This window comes from Alternaria incomplexa (assembly GCF_024043165.1).
Source record: "Alternaria incomplexa strain BMP 0042 chromosome Unknown scaffold_12, whole genome shotgun sequence".
NCBI lineage: Eukaryota > Fungi > Ascomycota > Dothideomycetes > Pleosporales > Pleosporaceae > Alternaria > Alternaria incomplexa.
In genome coordinates this window covers 526875-545862 of record NW_026249861.1, presented here as the reverse complement: position 1 = coordinate 545862, position 18988 = coordinate 526875, and the positions used below count along the sequence as shown (strand labels likewise).

Genomic DNA, 18988 nt, shown 5'->3' with positions numbered 1-18988 from the left:
GTTGAGTAGGTATGATACTGTTCACTTCTCGAGAAAACGTCTCTCTTATATGTTCCTACATGCAGACTCGGAATACGTTCGGTGGGACGGACTTTGAGAGTGTCAGCCATTTGCATTAGCGGACCCATGAGATGTCGTGGATAAGAGTCGTTTAGTCAAATATCTCCGGTAAAGCCGCAACGCTCTCATATCTCACGTATTCTCAGTAAGAGCTACAGTTTGACGGTGAAAAATCTGACGTGATGTTCAACTCGTTGTTCGATTGGCGTGCGTAGGCATTATGTCCGTTACCGCCGAGGTTGCTACTCACATCCACATCGACGGTTTGAAGTATCTACATCTTGCTATGCCAATTTCGCAGGTAAGTTCCACAATCGCATAGCTTACAGAAGTGACTGTTGGTATTATTGCAATTGTATTCAGCTAGTACGAGTTGCTTTGTCTAGGGAGAGGTGAGATATGTGGGAAGACCGCAGCTAGCACATCGATGTTGATGAGGACCTCCAGCCACGCAGCCACGCAGCCACAGCTTCAAGCCACTCATTACCAGCAATGACGTCGCCCAAGATGTGGATGCTGGAACCCTGCTTGTCGCGTGTGTATCTCCTGAGATCTGTTGAAGTGTCAACACAACTACGTCTTCGCGTCTCCGTGTATTACGCCGCGATCCGATCTCCCCGGCCATTGCATCATCCCTGTGCCGATAATGAGGCACCGACTGTCGGCGCTGGCCTCGCTCCCACGCGCCTCAACATTCCCGACCGCTCGATCCGCACCACTATTCACACGCAATTCTCCACGCATATCAATACAGCTTAGGGCAGCCTCCCAATTCAGATGCTATGCGACCAAGCCCAGAGGTGTGGACAAGGAGACTGACAAGTATGGAGACTACACCAACTCCAATGCGCGGCCTGCGGCAGACCTCAATGAGAACATCACACAGGAAGAGAAGGACCACTTCGCAAAGAAACTGAAGGAAGATAAGGGCAAGCAAATACGAACACCATGGCACAGGGAAGGAAGCGACCTGCCACCTGTCGCGCGACAGAGGAGCGCTGGAGCCATGACCAAGGGTATGCCTCTCTCATTGTATGAGGACTTCATCACTAACAAGACATAGGCAAACTTCTCACTACCCCGTCGCGGATGCTTAAGATCATCCTGCCACTTACGACGAGCGATATGAACACCGATCGCAAAGACGTGGAACCGCTAGCACTCCTCGTCCACCCACAGCAACCCATATCCTACCTCGAACGCCTGATACAAGCCGAGCTACCCACAATCAAGGACAAGGAGGGTCGTGATCGTCAGCCGAATGTCTACTTTCGCGCCGAGGACTCAATGCAGCACGACGCCGAGCCGGAGGAAGTGGAAAGCACACCAGTCAGTAACGAAAGCGAGAGTCTCAGCGAGAAAGACGGCGAGGAAGACTTTGAACAGGTCGACGAGATCCGTATCGACGGAAAGGTCCAGAAAACAGGGAAGCTCAACAGCCAAGATCGGAAGACACCTGAGCAAGCTGAGCAGCTGCGAGGTGGGCCTGGCAAGGGAGGCGTTGAGTCCTATTCCGGACAGGGCCAGGAAGCACCAGCAGACAAGCAAGGCGAGCGTAAATTTGTGCGATGGTCCTCATCCACCGAGATTGGCGATTTCATTCGCGATGCTGCTCGAGGGCAGGAATTCGCCATTGAGATTGAAGGTGCGCCAGAGGAGATCCGGGTGGGTGTGCCCAGCTTCAACGACAGGACCTATTATCTTCGAATGCGTCTGCGCAAGACGTCGAAGAAGATCAGTGAGATGGCGAGCGTAAAGAAGGAATGCGACGACCTGGCGCAGGCTGCGGCAAAGAACGTTGCAAGGGCTGGTTTCGTGGGCATTGCTGGATGGTGGTGCGTTGTTTACTACCTCACCTTCCAGACAGAGCTGGGCTGGGATGTCATGGAACCCGTCACGGTAAGTTTGGTCAAACACTCAATTCTGGGTCTATCTGACATTCTGCACAGTACCTCGTCGGTCTCTCTACCCTTATTGGTGGTTACGTATGGTTCCTCTACCACAACCGCGAAGTCAGCTACCGGTCTGCCATGAACTTCACCGTTTCTCGCCGACAGCAGAAGTTGTACGCGCAACACAATTTCGATTTACGCAAGTGGGAAGTCCTCATTGAAGATGGAAATGCGCTTCGCAAGGAGATCAAGGCTGTTGCCAACGAGTACGATGTCGAGTGGGACGAACTGCAAGAAGAGAAGGACGAGAAAGTCCAGGAAGCACTCAAGAAGGACCGCAAGAAGAAGGAGGAAAAGAAGAAGTCAAAGGACGACGAGGATGACCCGGCACCGGAACCGAAGAAGGACGACTAAGCTACGTGAGCGGTAGTTTGTTGGACCAGCTCATACATGTTTTGTGGGTTGAGCACTTGAGCGAGGCGTTCATGGGCATTTTCGGTAGACAGCGCTTGCAGCATGGTACATATTGCTGCCACGTGTGGTTGTCCCCCCCATATACATATTTGCCATTAAATATCACTTTTGATCATCTGATGGCGCGCAAGCTGATTTAATATGATAAAGCATCATCAGCCGGGTTTGCAGGCGGAGAACGCCCTGCTGTCATCTATAACGTGGTACTGTGCCGCCACTATACATGACCGCGTCTGGGGCTAACGCGCTGTCAGACCTGGGTCTGGGAATGCACGATTGCCGAAAACCGTACCACTGCCATCAGCATGCAAGCAATGGCTTCCTCCCACGGTCATCTGTGTGCCTTTTGTCTCACACCTCAGTCTATGATAGGATTGCAACACAACCACCAACTCGTAAAGGAATGTGCATCATCGGGTATAATCGGTAGCAATGTCCACGTATGCGACATTGGAGACGAATGTTGTGTTGCGTTATAATTGGACCTGTTGCCTCCTCGGCCAGCGAAAAGCAACTCGGCACCAAGACACTTCGAGACGGCGGTGCATGGTGGTGTAGAGATTTAGGGTCCGGGTTGGGGTGGGCCGTTGCGCGTGTTGGAGTGGGCCCACAGCGACTATTTATATCGCCCCGTGTGGGGATTTCTTCTTGGATACCAAGACGAACACCCCAACGGTCGCATGTCGGACAGGACGATAAACGTGTCACGAGGCTGTCCGAACTTCGCCCGGAATACATCGGCGGTTTGCAGCACACCTGGGATTGATAGTGCTTGTTCCGAGAGATGCTAGACGGGCGCAGATATGGCCTGAGGATGGCGACCGTGTGGTGCCTGTTCTTTACTTAGCCGCCGACGTCTGGTCGCGGGCAGGGATGGTGCATAAGGTGCATGTGGGCGTATGCATGAGGCGGCGCCCATTCGCTGGACAAGCAAAAGTCAAGCCTCGCTACCTTGCCAAACCTCCGTCGTCGACGCTGCATCGAGTCTAGACGTGCAAGCCGCGTGCCCGACATGATCGACGTCTGCTTGCCCGGCGTCGAATTGGCCGCCTTCCCTTCCATCCTCATCGTTGACCGACACACAGCATGACCCAGCATCCTTGCGCGCCTCGGCCTCTGCGTTCGCGTGCTAGGTGACAACGTCGAGCGTGGTGCAGCGACCAACGCCGCCCCATCGCGTCTCCGCTGCTGGATTCGCCCGTACCACTTGGGAGCCGCCAGCCCTAATTGACCAGCCTAATTGATTTGGAGACATCAGAGGTTGATAGTGGCAGCCATGGAGCACGCCTACAGTCCCGCGCCGCCGTCTCCCCGACTGCCTCCACCACCGCCCTCACCGCATCCCGCCCACCTCCAGGCTCCGCAGATATCTCCCCGGCGCTTCGCTGTGCAACCTCCCCTCCTCAACACCACCCTCGCCCCGCCCCATCACTCCCCCCACGCGTACCTGCATGGCTCCTCGTCCACGCCGGGCACTTCCTCATCTCTGAGCCTGCCCTTCACGCCTTCCCCAACGCCCTCGACGTATGCGCCTTCCCCCAGCGCCGCTGCTTCTCCCATGGCCATGAGGGGCTCGGGTTCAGCCGTGCCATACAATCCCCAGCAATGGACGCGGGGTGGGAACGTCAGCGGGCAGCATGTCCAGCATAGCCAGACGTCGGTCCCTACGAGGCTCCAGGATGTGACGGGCATGGAAGGTATATATCACTTCCTCCTTCTTCCTCATCTCATACCATACGTAGTAGAGTGGATAGACTTTCTTTTCGTCTTCGCAAAGCATGAATGCCTGTGTGTCGAAGCCTTGTGTCAATTGCGCAAACCCTTCGTGGAAATCTCCCGCGCATAATGAGATGTGATGCTAATGGCAACAGCGTCGATGCCCTCCCCACCGCCTCCGTACTCCCCTGGCCAGAATCCGAACGTATCGCAGTCCCTGAGCAGCCATAGCAATACCTCGTCGCCTCAGATGTCGGCCGGCGCGTTTCCCCATCCCCCACCTCCCCCACCACCGAGTAGCACCCCTTCCTCGGCGCGACCAATCTCTGGGTATCACAGCCGACCCGGATCTATGGTCATACCTTCTAGCGCGACGAGCATAACATCGAATCCGCTATTCCCTCCTCCACCGCCCAGAAACGGGCCCGGTCGGTCAGCATCGCGCGACAAGTTGGCTTCCAAGTTTAGTCTGTCATCGTTTAGGAATCGGAACAATGACCATAGTCCTGCTCCGAGCAACATCGACTCGCTCCATATCAGCACTTCCGATGCGATCCAGCGGGCGCCAGCTTCTCCTGGGCTGGTCGCACAGAGGGCTACTTCCAAGTACGTCAGTTTACATTGTAGTACGGTTCGATACTGACCTCGTTACAGTTACATTGCAAACACGTTAGAACGGCGGTACAGCCCCGACACACAGTCGCCTATCCGAGCACCAACCTCTCGCAGAGCTGCATCTGCGGGCGTACCAGGCTACGAGACCCGGACGCCTATTGACGAGTCGCCCATAGTCCCACCAGGAGGGAGCTGGAGTCGAAATGTCCCATTACCCCCGCCTCCACCGGGCCCGCCGCCCAGCAGCTCAAGATCGCAAAGTATGGGCCCCGGAACAGAACCGCCAGCAAATCGAGCGCCTACTTTACCCTCCGCGCCTCCAACGAGGAGGCCAGGTCAAACAACACTAACGCCGATACCACCTACACCCCAGGGCTGGCAGGAGGAGCCGCCGAACGTACGAGCAAGGTCCCCTGCTGCACACGGCCTACACATTGATACAAGTCCTCGTGCTGTCCATCTATCAGATCCTGCGCCAACGTCAGAAAGCGGAAGCGTTTCGATATCTTCGGGGCCAACGACTATCACATCGGGTTCTGGCAGCACCCTCTACCGCGCGAACAAACGGGAAACTAGTACAAGAGGCATTCGGGAGCGAAGGAGCGAGAGTCGTGCTGCTCGAGAGCTACGGATCGAGCCGAGCAACAACCCTTGGGCGCAAGATTTGGAAGCAGAGTCAGCAAAACCCGCCAATCTTGACTTGGGAACGCCTGAGGGTGGGTTGACACGTCGTGGTGCCATCACCAAAGGCACACCGAGGAGTGGAGGTGCCCTGCGATCGCCCAGAAGCGGACACCTTTTTGAAGACCCTGGGTCGTCGCATTCCACGCCTCGGATGGACGTGAACGGAAAGGCTGCATCTTTGTCTGTCGCAACGCCACCTTTCTCGCCAGGTATGGAACATCTCAGTCGTTCAGCACAAAAAGCACCCGTCTCTATCCCCTCGAAAGCGCTACCCACTCCGCCATTACGTATCTACGGTGATGAAAGAGAAGTGGATCTGACGCGACACTCAGAAGCTGCGAATGAATCGGCTACGCAAACACCCAATACATCGAAAATGGGTGTACAAAGCTCAACGCTGAGCACCCCGAAGCCAGCCAACGTCCACGCTTTTGCGACTGCCTCCATGGAGCGGCATCGACAGTTCATTGAAAAAGAGATGGCTGCGGAAACGGACCAAGACAGGCTGGAGTTGTTTGCCGAGTTCATTGTCACTGAGTCGCGACTTCGCCGTGATCGGTACTCTGGAGCTTTCGACGCAATGGCTGGAGACATTATGGATTTGACAAGAGACTTGTGGCGCTCGTACGGCAATTCTGGGCGCAGATCAGCTACACCGAACACTCAGGCCACGCCTGTAGGTCATAGTAGCAGGAGATCTCAAGGCTCTGTAGCTGGTGAATCCCCGGATACACGCTTCTCTTCGATGCCAACGACCGCTGCCAGCCCAGCATCCTCCATTGGCAACTTCACTCCGCATACCGAACCGGCGTCTCCTTCAAGTGCATCCAGCCAGAAGGCTCGCGATGCTTCGTGGGCGAACAACTACCATCCCTCGCTTTCGCCCATCCCGAGTATGGCTATGAGTACCATTCCCGATGAGCAAGATTCGCGGGGACGCTCAGCCAGTCGCTGGTGGGAGAGCGATGGCGGCTCATCTGGGGTTGGGGGTGGCAGAAGGGTGGAGCGGAGTAAACGGGAATCCAAATACATGAGCCTATTACCGAAGGAGGCCCGCGAGAACCAACAGTGGACGGGTGAAGACCTGTCTACTCCAAGGCAACGAGGCGAATCCAGCAGTCGACCAGCTTACGGAGCCAATGAATACCCACCCGAGAAGGTCGGACTACACGAAGATAGTCTACAGCCATCGCAGCAGCAGCCTTACGGTTACTATCCCAGGTCCGCTACGGCAACGCCCGACCCACATAAGCTGGATGTATCCCGACTAGTCACTCTCCCGCCATCGTACCCACGTCATCATCCCGCAGTTAACAATAGCCACCCCGATTTGGCAACTATCCGGACTAGCCTGCGAACTCTATCTGAGCTCGATGACGTAAAGAGTACGAAGGCGAAGTTCAAGACGAAGATTGAAGCACGAAAAGAGCAAGAAAATGCCTCGCTGTCTGACAGAAGAGCCCAACTGCGATACAACATCCAGGACAATGTTCGGAATGGAGTCATATCGTTTGCGGAGGCGGCGAAAGCAGAAGCGGACTTCGAAGCGCGAGAGCACCAAAGAGCTCAGGACGTAGTCCAATGGGTGTTCGACAGCTTTCAGGCTGAGGTTGCCAACCCACTGCACGCCATGTTCTGCGAGCGCATCACCAAAGCCACGGCATCGATGGAGCATCTTAAAGGACGTTTGAGCAGCGAGGCGCAAGAGCCCAATCCAAACCAGATGCAGGAAGAGGGCGACGAGAAACCAGAACTTCTGGAGATGCTTACCCTGCACAAATGGCTCTTTGAGGCCCGGGAGCAGCTACACAAGGAGATGTTTGACTTGGAAGACGAGCGCAACGACCTTTACAGGGACATCATTGTCTTGCCATACGTCCAGACCAAGAACGAGCAGAAGGTCAAGGAAGCCACGACTTTCTTCCAGCGCGATGGCCAAGATCGCAAGGTCACCTTCGAGAAGGAGACATTGAAGCGCTACGAAGACCTGATGAACGTCATCGAGCAGAACGTGACTCGGGGCGTAGAAGCGCAGCTATCAGCTTTCTGGGACATTGCGCCTGGACTACTGGAAATTGTGCAGCAAGTACCCCGCAATCTGCATGGCTTCGGAGTTCTGGTTCCACCGCAAGAGTATGCGGAGACACCAGCATACCACGACTACCCTCTACAGTATTTGTACACTTTGTTGGCACACGCCGGTCGCTCGGCGTACCAATTCATCGAGTCGCAGATCAACCTGCTCTGCCTACTGCATGAGGTCAAAACTGGAGTTATGACCGCAGGCTCCCGACTTCTCGAGACACAACGACTCTTGGAAGGCGAGGATCTTACGGGTGTGAATCAAGAGATGAAAGCCATCAGGGCAGACGAGGAGCGGCGACTGACGGACGACCTCAAAGAAAAGGTTGGTCTCGTCGAAAGCCAGTGGAACGAGGCACTTGGGCAGGGTCTCGAAGACTGCAAAGCACGCGTAGAAGACCACCTGACCGAGCAAGGAGGGTGGGATGATACTCTCAAGGAGTAGTTTAAGTATTTGTTGATGACGATGACGTGGTTGGCATTTTTAGCATTTTCGCACCGTATCGATACCCGTTTGAATATCTACTCAAAATACCATCTCGTAGGTTGTCGAATCTGACATGGATACGCCTTGGAGGCATGATTGCGCTTGTCTCCGAAGACGGTTGTCTAGCTTGCAGTGCTTGTGCATGTATGTCGTGCGTCGTCTTACAGAGATGCACCTTACCCCAGGATAGCTGGTCAGCGGCGCCAAACCTGGCTTCGATGTGCACTTGCTGACCTTGCTTTGTTCCGTTTCTCGAGTATTGATCAAATTAGTACAGTCCTGCACAGTACTTACAAAAATATATGATCGCAACTGTACAATCTTTTGTATTCCAATCCTGCTCATACGCCTACTCGCGTATCTGACATGTGATACGCACAAGGTCAGGGTCCAGTATCGCGGCGGCTGTTACGCTTGTCTGCTCTTTCACAAACAAGAACACTGTAGTGAAGCCACTGCCCCGGTCTTGTCAGCCGACTGCCTTCCTATTTGCTCACCCATCGCCATTGTCTGCCTGCCCAGGGCTCCTTCATTCACCGCCCTGGTTGCGGCGTCTATAAGAAGCTAGCGCGGCGCCCGGACCACCCAAAAAATCACACACCTGCGCATAAAGACTGGCAACCTCGTCGTGTCCCTCCCCCCAAACGCTTAACCACCCCCAACTACACCCACAGCTCTCCAAGCCCTCGGTTCCCAGTGGACCGTTCATAACAGAAAAAGAAACAAAAAAATACAGAAAACAACAAGAAAAGCCCGTCCGACGACCACCGCCAACTCTTCGTCTCCCACTGTCGCTTGCAACCGACAGACGTCTTACTTGGTCTCACCTTTTTCGCACGAAGAAGCAACCAGCGCGCCCGCACAGCCCGCGCTCCTGGTCCCATACGCCGATTCTGTTACCCCGCACATCTTCTGTTGCAACTTAGGTGAGTGCTGAATCTTTTTGCGAAGCGAGCGCACTGGCACATGTCGACGCTGCTCGTGCCCGCAATATTAGGACCCCTCCGCTAACCTGCGACCCCGCAGATATACATCATGTCTGACGTCGCCAACTCTACCTCGCCCGTCCAGGACGGTGCTGCCGCCAACGGCGCCCAGGTCGACACCAACGTCGCTGCCGCCCAGGGCGAAGCCCCCACCCCCACCACCGCTGCCCCCGCGAATAACCAGAACTCCGCGTCGCTCTATGTTGGCGAGCTCGACCCCTCCGTCACCGAGGCCATGCTCTTCGAGCTGTTCTCGTCGATTGGCCAGGTCGCGTCTATCCGTGTCTGCCGTGACGCCGTTACCCGTCGCTCGCTCGGTTACGCCTATGTTAACTACAACAGCTCTGAGGATGGCGAGAAGGCCCTCGAAGAGCTGAACTACACCGTCATCAAGGGCAAGCCTTGCCGCATCATGTGGTCCCAGCGTGACCCCGCCCTGCGCAAGACTGGCCAGGGCAACGTCTTCATCAAGAACCTCGACCACGCCATCGACAACAAGGCTCTCCACGACACCTTCGCCGCTTTCGGTAACATCCTCAGCTGCAAGGTCGCTCAGGACGAGCTCGGCAACTCCAAGGGCTACGGATTCGTCCACTACGAGACCGCCGAGGCTGCCAACAACGCTATCAAGCACGTCAACGGCATGTTGCTCAACGAGAAGAAGGTCTTCGTCGGCCACCACATCCCCAAGAAGGAGCGCATGAGCAAGTTCGAGGAGATGAAGGCCAACTTCACCAACATCTACGTCAAGAACATCGACCTCGATGTCTCTGACGAGGACTTCCGTGAGCTCTTCGAGAAGCACGGTGACATCACCTCTGCCTCCATCGCGCGCGATGACCAAGGCAAGAGCCGCGGGTTCGGCTTCGTCAACTACATCAAGCACGAGGCCGCCTCTGACGCTGTCGAGAAGCTCAACGACGTTGACTTCCGTGGCCAGAAGCTCTACGTCGGTCGTGCCCAGAAGAAGCACGAGCGTGAGGAGGAGCTCCGCAAGCAGTACGAGGCCGCCCGTCTTGAGAAGCAGTCCAAGTACCAGGGTGTCAACCTCTACATCAAGAACCTCAACGACGATGTCGACGACGAGAAGCTGCGCGACATGTTCACTCCTTTCGGTACCATCACCTCCGCCAAGGTCATGCGCGATGCCATGCCCGCTGAGCGCGCTGAGACCCCGTCCGACGAGAAGAAGGACGAGGCCAAGGAGGAGCCCAAGGAGGCTGAGAAGACTGAGGAGTTCAAGGATGAGTCCAAGGCTGACTCTTCTGACGAGAAGAAGGACGAGAACGCCAGCGGCGAGAAGGTCACCATCAAGGGTGAGAAGAAGATCCTTGGTAAGAGCAAGGGCTTCGGTTTCGTCTGCTTCAGCAACCCCGACGAGGCCACCAAGGCCGTCACCGAGATGAACCAGAAGATGATTGAGGGCAAGCCCCTCTACGTCGCTCTTGCCCAGCGCAAGGATGTCCGCAAGAACCAGCTCGAGGCCACCATCCAGGCCCGCAACCAGCTCCGCATGCAGCAACAACAGCAGCAGCAGTTCGGTGGTATTCCTCAGATGTTCATCGCCCCTGGTCAGCAGCCTATGATGTTCCCCGCAGGCGGTCGTGGTCAGATGCCCTTCCCCGCCGGTATGCCCGGCCAGCAAGGTGGTCGTGGCGCTGGTTTCCCCGGCGGCATGCCCGGTCAGCAAGGCGGCCGTGGTGGACCCAACGGCCAGCAGATGCCTCCTATGTACATGCCCCCCGGCATGGCTCCCGGTGCCTTCCCTCCTGCGTACATGAACCAGCAGTACATGCAGCTTGCTCAGGCTGCTCAGCAGGCCATGGGCGGACGCGGTGGTCGTGGTGGCCCCATGGCTCCTATGCCCGGTATGCCCCAGGTCCCAATGGCTGGTGTTCCCGGCATGCGCGGTGGTCAGGGCGCCTTCCCTCCTCAGGGTGGTCGCGGCGGTATGCCCCAGAGCGGCCGATCCGGTCAGTCCCCCATGCCCGGTTACCCTCAGGGCGGCCGTGGCGGTCCCGCCGGTGCTGGCGTCGACATGGGTGCTCTGAGCGGCGCTCCTCCTGGTCAGCAGAAGCAGATGCTCGGTGAGGCTCTCTACCCCAAGATCGCTGAGATGCAGCCCGAGCTCGCTGGCAAGATCACCGGTATGCTCCTCGAGATGGACAACAGCGAGTTGATCACCCTGTAAGTCTTCCCACTTCCCATTTCAGAGCCTTCAGTACTGACTACCCTAGCACTTCCGATGAGTCTGCTCTCCGCGCCAAGGTCGACGAGGCCATGAGCGTCTACGACGAATACGTCAAGAACAAAGAGGGTGAGCCTGAGAAGGAAGCCCCCAAGGAGGAGACCAAGGAAGATGCTTAGATCTCTTTCTAGTTGCCACTGAGTAGGATTCGGTTCGCGATTCTCTCGAACGGCAACAAGTTACGATGGTCGCATGATCTTTCTGAACGGCGAACGGCGCACGGGTAACGGTTTTCATTCACGACACGGGACGGCTTTCATGACCCATGCACCCAAAAAGTTTTCACGATTCGATGTCCTCTTCTCAGTTACCTACTACGATACCTCTTTCCCCGGTGACTGACTCCTTCACTGGAACGTCGGACACCCACAGCACCCAAACTCGCATCTCCAGAGTTTGGTTTTCCCCTCATGTTTTTTTCTTTGTTCCCCGCTTTGTGCATGTTATCATAGACGGCGCCCCGTCTTCGTAACGTCATGATATGGGTCTGTGTGGATGGATTTTCTTTGCGCAAACAGTATGATACCTCACGAGCAGCTTTACGATACCAAGCTGGCTCTCAATGTTCGGGTTTTCGGCGTCTCGATAATTCATGGTACATGTGGATAGGATTACGGGTTCGAAGCATCTAGTCCGTACTGGATAGCTTTGCTGGGGAGAGATGAGCAGATAAGATCTTAGGCATGTAGTCGATACTCCTAATAGATCTTACAATATTCACGACTGGCTCTTGATGTGATGACTTCCAATCTGTCTGCTTGGTGCTGGTGTCCCTAAATTCTGTAACCACGCATACAACCATATCATCACGATCTCAAGGTCAGACACCGTCATCATTACACGAGCATGACAAAAGGAGAATGAAGAAATGTCGAGATTGGTATCGTCATTCAATAATACTGCGTCGATGTCGTAAACTCGAGTCTTGACCAGCAAGGTATCTGCTTATATGCCCGTGATAGCCCAATTATACGCCATCCCACGTTCCAAGCTATCCACAGACGCCTATTTCTTGTAGTTCTTGTGCGCATCGATAACCTTTTGGACCTCGCCTTCCGAGCCGAGGAAGATACCTGATCGGTCGTGGATGTGTTCGGGAACGACTTCAAGCATACGGTCCATCTTGCTGTTTACGGCCAAACCGCCAGCTATACCATTGTCAGTACTCGTGCATCAAAGTCAGTGTAGGACATAACATACCATTCTCAAACACCATAGCCATTGGCGCACACTCATAAAGAATCCTCAACTTGCCCTTTGGCGTCTTCTTATCCGCGGGGTACGCAAAGATACCGCCATAAAGCAGCGTGCGATACGCATCCGCCACCATGGAACCAATGTACCTCGCACTGTACGGCTTCTGTCCCTCAGCGGGGTTCTTCAAGCTCTCACACCACTGCTTAACAGGCTCTTCCCAGTACATGCTGTTACCCTCGTTGACGGAGTAAATGCTCCTCGTCTTGGGGACGCGCATATCGGGGTGTGTGAGGATGAACTCGCCAAACGCGTTGTCGAGTGTAAAGCCATTGACGTTTCCGCCCTTCATTGTAAGCACCAGCTGCGCGGACGCGCCGTACATGGTAAAACCACTCGCGACCATCTCGGTGCCGGGTAAGAGCATCTCTTCTTTTGTGCCCTTGGCGCCCTCGGGCAGTTTGTAGACGGCGAAGATGGTGCCGACGGCGACTCCGGCGTCGAGGTTGGAGGATCCGTCGATGGGGTCGCAGGCTACGGCGTAGCGCGCGTTGGGGTGCTCGTTGAAGACGATGGCTTCTTCTTGCTCTTCTGAGATGAGGAGGCGCACGCGGCCGGAGGAGCGCATGGCGGAGATGAAGAGCTCATCGCCGATTACGTCGAGTTTCTTTTGGTCGTCGCCGGTTGTGTTGGATGTGCCTTGGAGGCCGGTGAGCTGGAGGTGTTAGTTGTGGTTTCACCTGACTTTTGACAAGTTGCATACGTTGATGAGTGTTGCTCTCCGGATGTAGTAGGCAATGCTCTTGAAGGCGAATTGCAGTGCGTGGCATAGTAGTCTGGTGAAGATGGTTAGGCCTCTGTTCCGAATGGCTTGACTTTTGCACTTACGTGAAGTCTCCTGTTGCCTCCGCGTACTTGGTCTGCTCTTCAGTGAGAAATCGCGTAAGGGTGATGATGTCGGTGTTGATCTTCTCCTGCGCGACTGGGCCTCCCTCGTTACCGTTGGAAGCCATGGTGTAAATTTTTGATACAATTCAATCTACAAGGTGTAACAGTAGGGACGAACGAAACGACAAGACAAGTTGGTATCAGCGGTGGAAGGGAAGATGGGAAAGCAGTCTGGGGAATGGGGAAATTTGGAGAGAGGGATGGTGAAAAAGCTATCAAGCTCAAAGTTCAGCGAAAAGCGGAGCTGACTATCGTTATGAAGTCAGGGTGGGTAGAGTCGGGCAGGCGGACCACACTTCTGTGGCATTTGTTTGGCAGGCCGCTGGGAAGCTATAGCCCTCGGCAACTGGCCGGACGTCACTGGCAGCTCACGATGCTTCAGCCGGGGCGGCGGTCAGCGCGTGTCACTGCGCCAGTTTCTCCGGAGCAAGCCCGAATTTCGTGGAAAAATTCCCGAGCGCGATGTTCGACATGGTTCTGGCCCGCGAGCTGAGGACGGCTTCCAGAGTGTTGCGGGAATTGACGCGCTTTGTTGCGGGAGCGCGTGGGTGGCAGGCTATGATGCAGGTGCGGAGACGGAAAAGTGGAGGGGCACGAGGGGTTGGCGGGGCGCGACTGAAGCGCTGACGTTTGCCCGACTTCTTCCGGACCGCGGACGGGGAGACATCACCATCACGCTCGTGCTATATACTCCCGTGCTTCTGAAGACTATTCGTGGTTTAATTGCGCTATGCTGGGTTTTCCCCTTTGGGCTTCCGCGTCTGGAGAGAAACCGCGACTTTCTCAGTCAACAATTTACTCGTGTTCGGCGCAAGCAGCGACAACAATATGCCCAGTCCAGTAAAAGCTAAAGACACCAGATAAACCGTCTTGAAAGCTTGTGACAGGCCCGAATGATAGGCCGATACCGCAACTGCTCTAATCTCAGGGGTTAGTCCGTTTACCATGGACCATGCCGCAGGCGTTCCCAGCGACAAGGCTGAGAGGATCGAAGCAGTGCTGTCTTTAGGCAAGCCAGCGCCCAGCACGGCGGGTACTACTGCAGCAGGCACCGTCGTCGAGCGCCTGTTCGCCAGGACGACGTTGTAGACTGCTTGACATGTACCCGCGACAGCGGTGCGTACTGATGCAGCAGCGCCGCCAGCAGCGCCAATCTCTCGTTGATCAGTTATGGTGAGAATGGCGTTTCCAAGCGCGATGTCCGCGACGTATCCCATCATCATGGCGGAAAAGAAGATTAACGCAGACGATCGGGCTTGGTTGCTTGGGTTTGCTGTTGACACGGCTGTTGTCTCCGTTAGTACATGATATAGTGTAGATGCAGCGATAAAGTCAGACTTACATGCAAGGAGCCCTCCACCTATAGCCATGGCCACGGTGATCTGCCAGTTTTGATAACCAATCGGTCCCGCTAAGCATCCTCCCACGAAACCGCCAATCAGGATGCCCAAATTGGCTAACGACGAAAGGAAAGCGGCATGCATCAGGTTGCCGTTGGCGTAGAAGTTCTGTGTAATCTGTGGCCAGATGACTGCAGAAGATTAGCGGCTTCCTAGCAGGACTGAAGGATAGACACTTACTTGCACCGGCATAGTATACTCCAGCCCCAATACCCGTGAGTATTGCCGATACGACCCACGGGCGATGACGAAAGAGACTCATAGGAACCAAAGGCTCCTTAAGATCCATGAAGAGTTCCCAGCATACAAAAGCAACAAGACAGCCGAAACCGATGAGTATGAAAGATAGCACTTCAGCCGACGTCCAGCTATACTTGGTGCCGCCCCATGAGAGACCAAGCAAGAACATAGTAAGGCCAGCGGCATAGAGCAACGTGCCAACGTAGTCGAACTTCTTAACAAAATCCATCTTCTTCTCCCTCTGACCATGCTTCTGGTGGAAGTTGGGAGGATGGTAAAAGACGCAGTAGCAGATCAAAGACGCTCCGTTGACGGCAGTGAGTAGGAAGTATACAGCTCGCCAGCCAACGCGAGTTGCAACAAGGCTCTGCGCCACGACGGGAGCGAAACCTTGACCAGGTAGGTTCCAGACGTTGATTGCGCCAATCATGAGGTATCGGTACTTGGATGGGATGAGTTCGCCGATGGTGTAGTAACAGGACAGTTGTGTCGCAGCTGCGAGTGCCTTGATCATGGATCCAACGATCAACATGTTGACGTTAATGGCGAGAGCACTGATCAGCGTTCCAATCATAGCGAGAAATGCGCCCACGATGAAGAAATAACGACGTCCAAAGATGTCGCTTAGTCTTCCTATGATGGTCTGATCGAAGTCAGTGATGAACGAGTGGAAGTCAAGATTCGTCGTTGTACGTACCATACCCACGGACAGTCCAACTGGATGCACCAGTGCCACCCACTGGATGTTAGGATCTGGTCCAATATCCGCGTTGATAGTTCCCAAAATAGGCGCAGCATATGCAAAGCCTGTATTGCTATCGTTAGGCATTTTCTCATGTGATTCATCAAGTAGCGGACTTACCAGCATTCCCAGCCCAAGCCCCAAAGCCCACGGCGCAGCATGTACCGAGGAAGAAGGAACTCAGATAGTAACCCTTGGGCAGATTTTCTACATCGCCAGCGAAGCCATCGGCGTCAGTCTGAATCTTGCCTTCGTCCTTCATGTCTTTGAGAGGTATGCTCGAAATATCCTCAATCGTGGAGATGTCGGGCGTTGTCTTATCGGTTGCGGCCATTCTGATAGCTGTCGTTGCCCCAGTCGTTGTTGAACAGGGCATATTTCGGAAGTGGATACAGCATTGATAGCAATACTTATGGTCTGGGATAAGACTTGATTCATACACGAATCACACAGTCCCGTCCTTCCCGACGTTGTGGCTGTCAATGTCGCGATCTGTGTTGAGAATTACGGGAGTGGATACATTTCTCCGAAGCCATCGTTTTCAGCTCAGCACACGCCATGAGATTCGTAGAGTCTGATGATTCGAGAACACGACTCTGCTATGTGACTGTGGTCAGGGTACATAGACAAGCATTGCGGGGTATTTCCACGTCGAATGACAGTTCTCGTTCCGCCACGTAGTTCGGTGGTGAGTCTCGCCGCCCATGATGCGATATGCAATGTCAGTGTGGTAGCGTACGAAAGCGGGCGCTAATGCAAGGTCATGCTAGCGGCACCATGTCGTTTGCGGTTATAGCGATTTCGCGGAAGCCGATATGCGACCGTATACTTTCGATTGGATGAAACGAATACGGATATCGTTGCTCAAACGATGTCGGTCGTGCCGCAATTCCGCGTAATCGACTTGCATGACATTGCATTGCAGAGTTCATGTCGATCAGAGCGTGCACCGTTGAAGTGGAGATGTATCTGGACAGTCAAGTCTATCCTGAGTTCAAGTCAGCTCAGAGTTACTCCGGAATTGATCGCGACCTTACGTTGTCTTCGAAGTCGTACACCTCCAAATTTCACAAAATATGGTAAACCGTCAGCGGAGTCCCGTCAAACCAGGATGGGCAGCACAGACGGCTGTTCAAGAAGTCGATGAAGCGACTCCCTTGTTTCCTGCACCAACATCAACATACGAGGTGAGCTCCTGTCATCCCAAAATGGCCTTTTTTGTCAGCTAAGATTTTGTAGGCAGTCAATGGTGCTTCGCAAGATCCCGAGCGGGGAGATGAGTCCGCGAAAGACCACTCAACGCCGACACGATCGCTGCTGACAACCATTTCTATCTTGTTGATCGGTGGGTGCCTTTATTCTGCCAACATAGCTCTCCGCTGATCGTGGCAGGTGTCTTCATCTCCCAAGCAGACACATCGCTAGTATTAGCCACCTACGGCAAAATTTCGTCAGAATTCCAGGACCTCGAAAGCGGCTCCTGGCTCCTTTCGAGCTACATGCTAGCCATGTGTATATCGCAACCACTCTTCGGAAAGCTGAGCGACATCTTTGGGCGAAAGTCGTGTTTGCAGGTGGCCTATGTCCTCTTCGCGATCGGAACGCTCGGTTCGGGACTGGGCCGGTCAATGGCTCAGATCATCGCTGCTCGTACAATTCAGGGTGCTGGGGGCGCTGGTATGGTGTGCATGGTGTCGATCTTGTTGACTGATCTGCTGCCCTTCAATGAAGTCGCGCTATACCGAAGCTATGTCAATGTGGTGCAGACAGTAGGAAGAAGCTGTGGCGGTGTAATTGGGGGGTTTCTTGCTTCCACGATTGGCTGGCGCTGGTAAGTCCTTAGACGGCAGTTCCTTTGTTACGCACACAAGTTACTGATGAACTCCGCAGGGCCTTCTTGGCACAAGTTCCTCCAGTCATTCTTTCGATTGTCTTAGTCCAGTGGAAGTTGGACGTTCCGCAGAAGACTTTCAAACCTGGGCACTGCGAATCCACTCGCGACAAGTTACGACGTATCGACTTCATCGGAGCGGTGTGCATGAGTATAACGATCTTCACTGCGCTATTTGTCCTGGATACTGGCGGCCAGAAATACGATTGGAACCACCCCGTCATCGTCACATCCGCTTGCGTTGCTGTTGTCGGCGCTGGAACGTTTGTTGTATACGAACGGTTTTTCGCGAAAGAGCCAATCTTTCCAGTCCAACTGCTCACCCGCTACGTTGTTGGCACGTCTTATGGAATCCTTCTCCTGCAGAACTTTTCTCAGACCGCAGTAAGACCCAGCAATTGTAGCTGAAAGATGGAAGGCTAACTTAGTGCCAAGCTAATGTTCATCATCCCCATCTACTTCCAGGTCACCAATAATGCATCGACTGGCGAGGCCGGCGCCTACCTCATACCCTCTGTGGTCGGAAATACAGTCGGTGGCCTCCTGACGGGGGCATGGATCAAGCGGTACGGTCCTTCGTTCACGTATCTGGGATGGCGGGCTAACACAAACCAGGACCGGAAGTTACAAAGCTCCTACCATACTCGCGAGTGCCAGCTCAGCGTTGTCTTTCGTTCTCTTGCTCTTATTCTGGCGTGGGCATACCACAGTCTTGGGATCCCTCCTGATATTCCCCGCCGGCTTTGCAACAGGCATGGCTCATTCGGCCGTCTTCGTTGGATTGACATCCGCAGTGGCGGAGGACGAGGTAGCCATTGCTGGCTCTGGCTTGTACCTGAGTGGGAACGTGGGGGGCGTTACGGGCGTCAGCGGGGCTGCTGCAGTCTTTCAAATCGTTTTGCAGATGGGCCTGAATCATGCCCTGGAGGGGAGGAATGACGCATCCGAGATAGTCGAGAAGGCTACCTCGGATATCGCCTACATTCAGCATGTGGGCGACGGTCTTCGCGAGCTGCTGATGCCGGCATATATATACGCCACGCAGCAAGTATTCGGTAAGTCAAGAACATTCGAGGCCTGACTTTGCTAACTTGCGACAGTGCTTGGGCTAGTCGCCTCCGTCATCGCATTTTCCATCGCACTTGTCACGAAGGAGAGGAACCTGTTGAAAGCAAACTCGGCCGAGTAGACAACGTATCTTGACACCCCTTCTCTACGCGTGAGAGTCAATAACTTGGATGGCGCAAGGTGTTTGACGTCACCCATGCGCAGCCTGTAGTTGAATGGTGTAGCCGAAACATATAGCCCGAATTGCTACAACGATCAACA

At 54.5% G+C, this 18988-nt stretch overlaps 5 protein-coding genes across 5 annotated transcripts; 3 read left to right on the top strand and 2 right to left on the bottom strand.

The window, feature by feature from the left end:
* Nucleotides 1–706: 706 nt before the first annotated feature.
* J4E90_008067 (uncharacterized protein) lies at nt 707–2366 on the top strand (the record flags this gene model as incomplete). Its single annotated transcript, XM_051437597.1, has 3 exons — nt 707–1076; nt 1124–1959; nt 2010–2366. 3 exons carry the CDS (start codon nt 707–709, stop codon nt 2364–2366), a joined length of 1563 nt encoding a protein of 520 aa, XP_051288408.1.
* Nucleotides 2367–3990: 1624 nt separating this feature from the next.
* J4E90_008066 (uncharacterized protein) lies at nt 3991–7968 on the top strand (the record flags this gene model as incomplete). The annotated part of the gene is made up of 3 exons (XM_051437596.1): nt 3991–4123; nt 4298–4748; nt 4797–7968. The coding sequence occupies 3 exons, from the start codon at nt 3991–3993 to the stop codon at nt 7966–7968; spliced, it is 3756 nt and encodes a 1251-aa protein (XP_051288407.1).
* A 1077-nt stretch (nt 7969–9045) lies between these two features.
* Nucleotides 9046–11363, top strand: PAB1_2 (Protein phosphatase PP2A regulatory subunit B; the record flags this gene model as incomplete). Its single annotated transcript, XM_051437595.1, has 2 exons — nt 9046–11183; nt 11234–11363. The coding sequence occupies 2 exons, from the start codon at nt 9046–9048 to the stop codon at nt 11361–11363; spliced, it is 2268 nt and encodes a 755-aa protein (XP_051288406.1).
* An 886-nt stretch (nt 11364–12249) lies between these two features.
* Nucleotides 12250–13451, bottom strand: J4E90_008064 (uncharacterized protein; the record flags this gene model as incomplete). The annotated part of the gene is made up of 4 exons (XM_051437594.1): nt 12250–12392; nt 12445–13153; nt 13202–13274; nt 13327–13451. The coding sequence occupies 4 exons, from the start codon at nt 13449–13451 to the stop codon at nt 12250–12252; spliced, it is 1050 nt and encodes a 349-aa protein (XP_051288405.1).
* A 663-nt stretch (nt 13452–14114) lies between these two features.
* Nucleotides 14115–16102, bottom strand: J4E90_008063 (uncharacterized protein; the record flags this gene model as incomplete). Its single annotated transcript, XM_051437593.1, has 5 exons — nt 14115–14671; nt 14729–14917; nt 14967–15669; nt 15724–15833; nt 15889–16102. 5 exons carry the CDS (start codon nt 16100–16102, stop codon nt 14115–14117), a joined length of 1773 nt encoding a protein of 590 aa, XP_051288404.1.
* Nucleotides 16103–18988: the final 2886 nt, after the last annotated feature.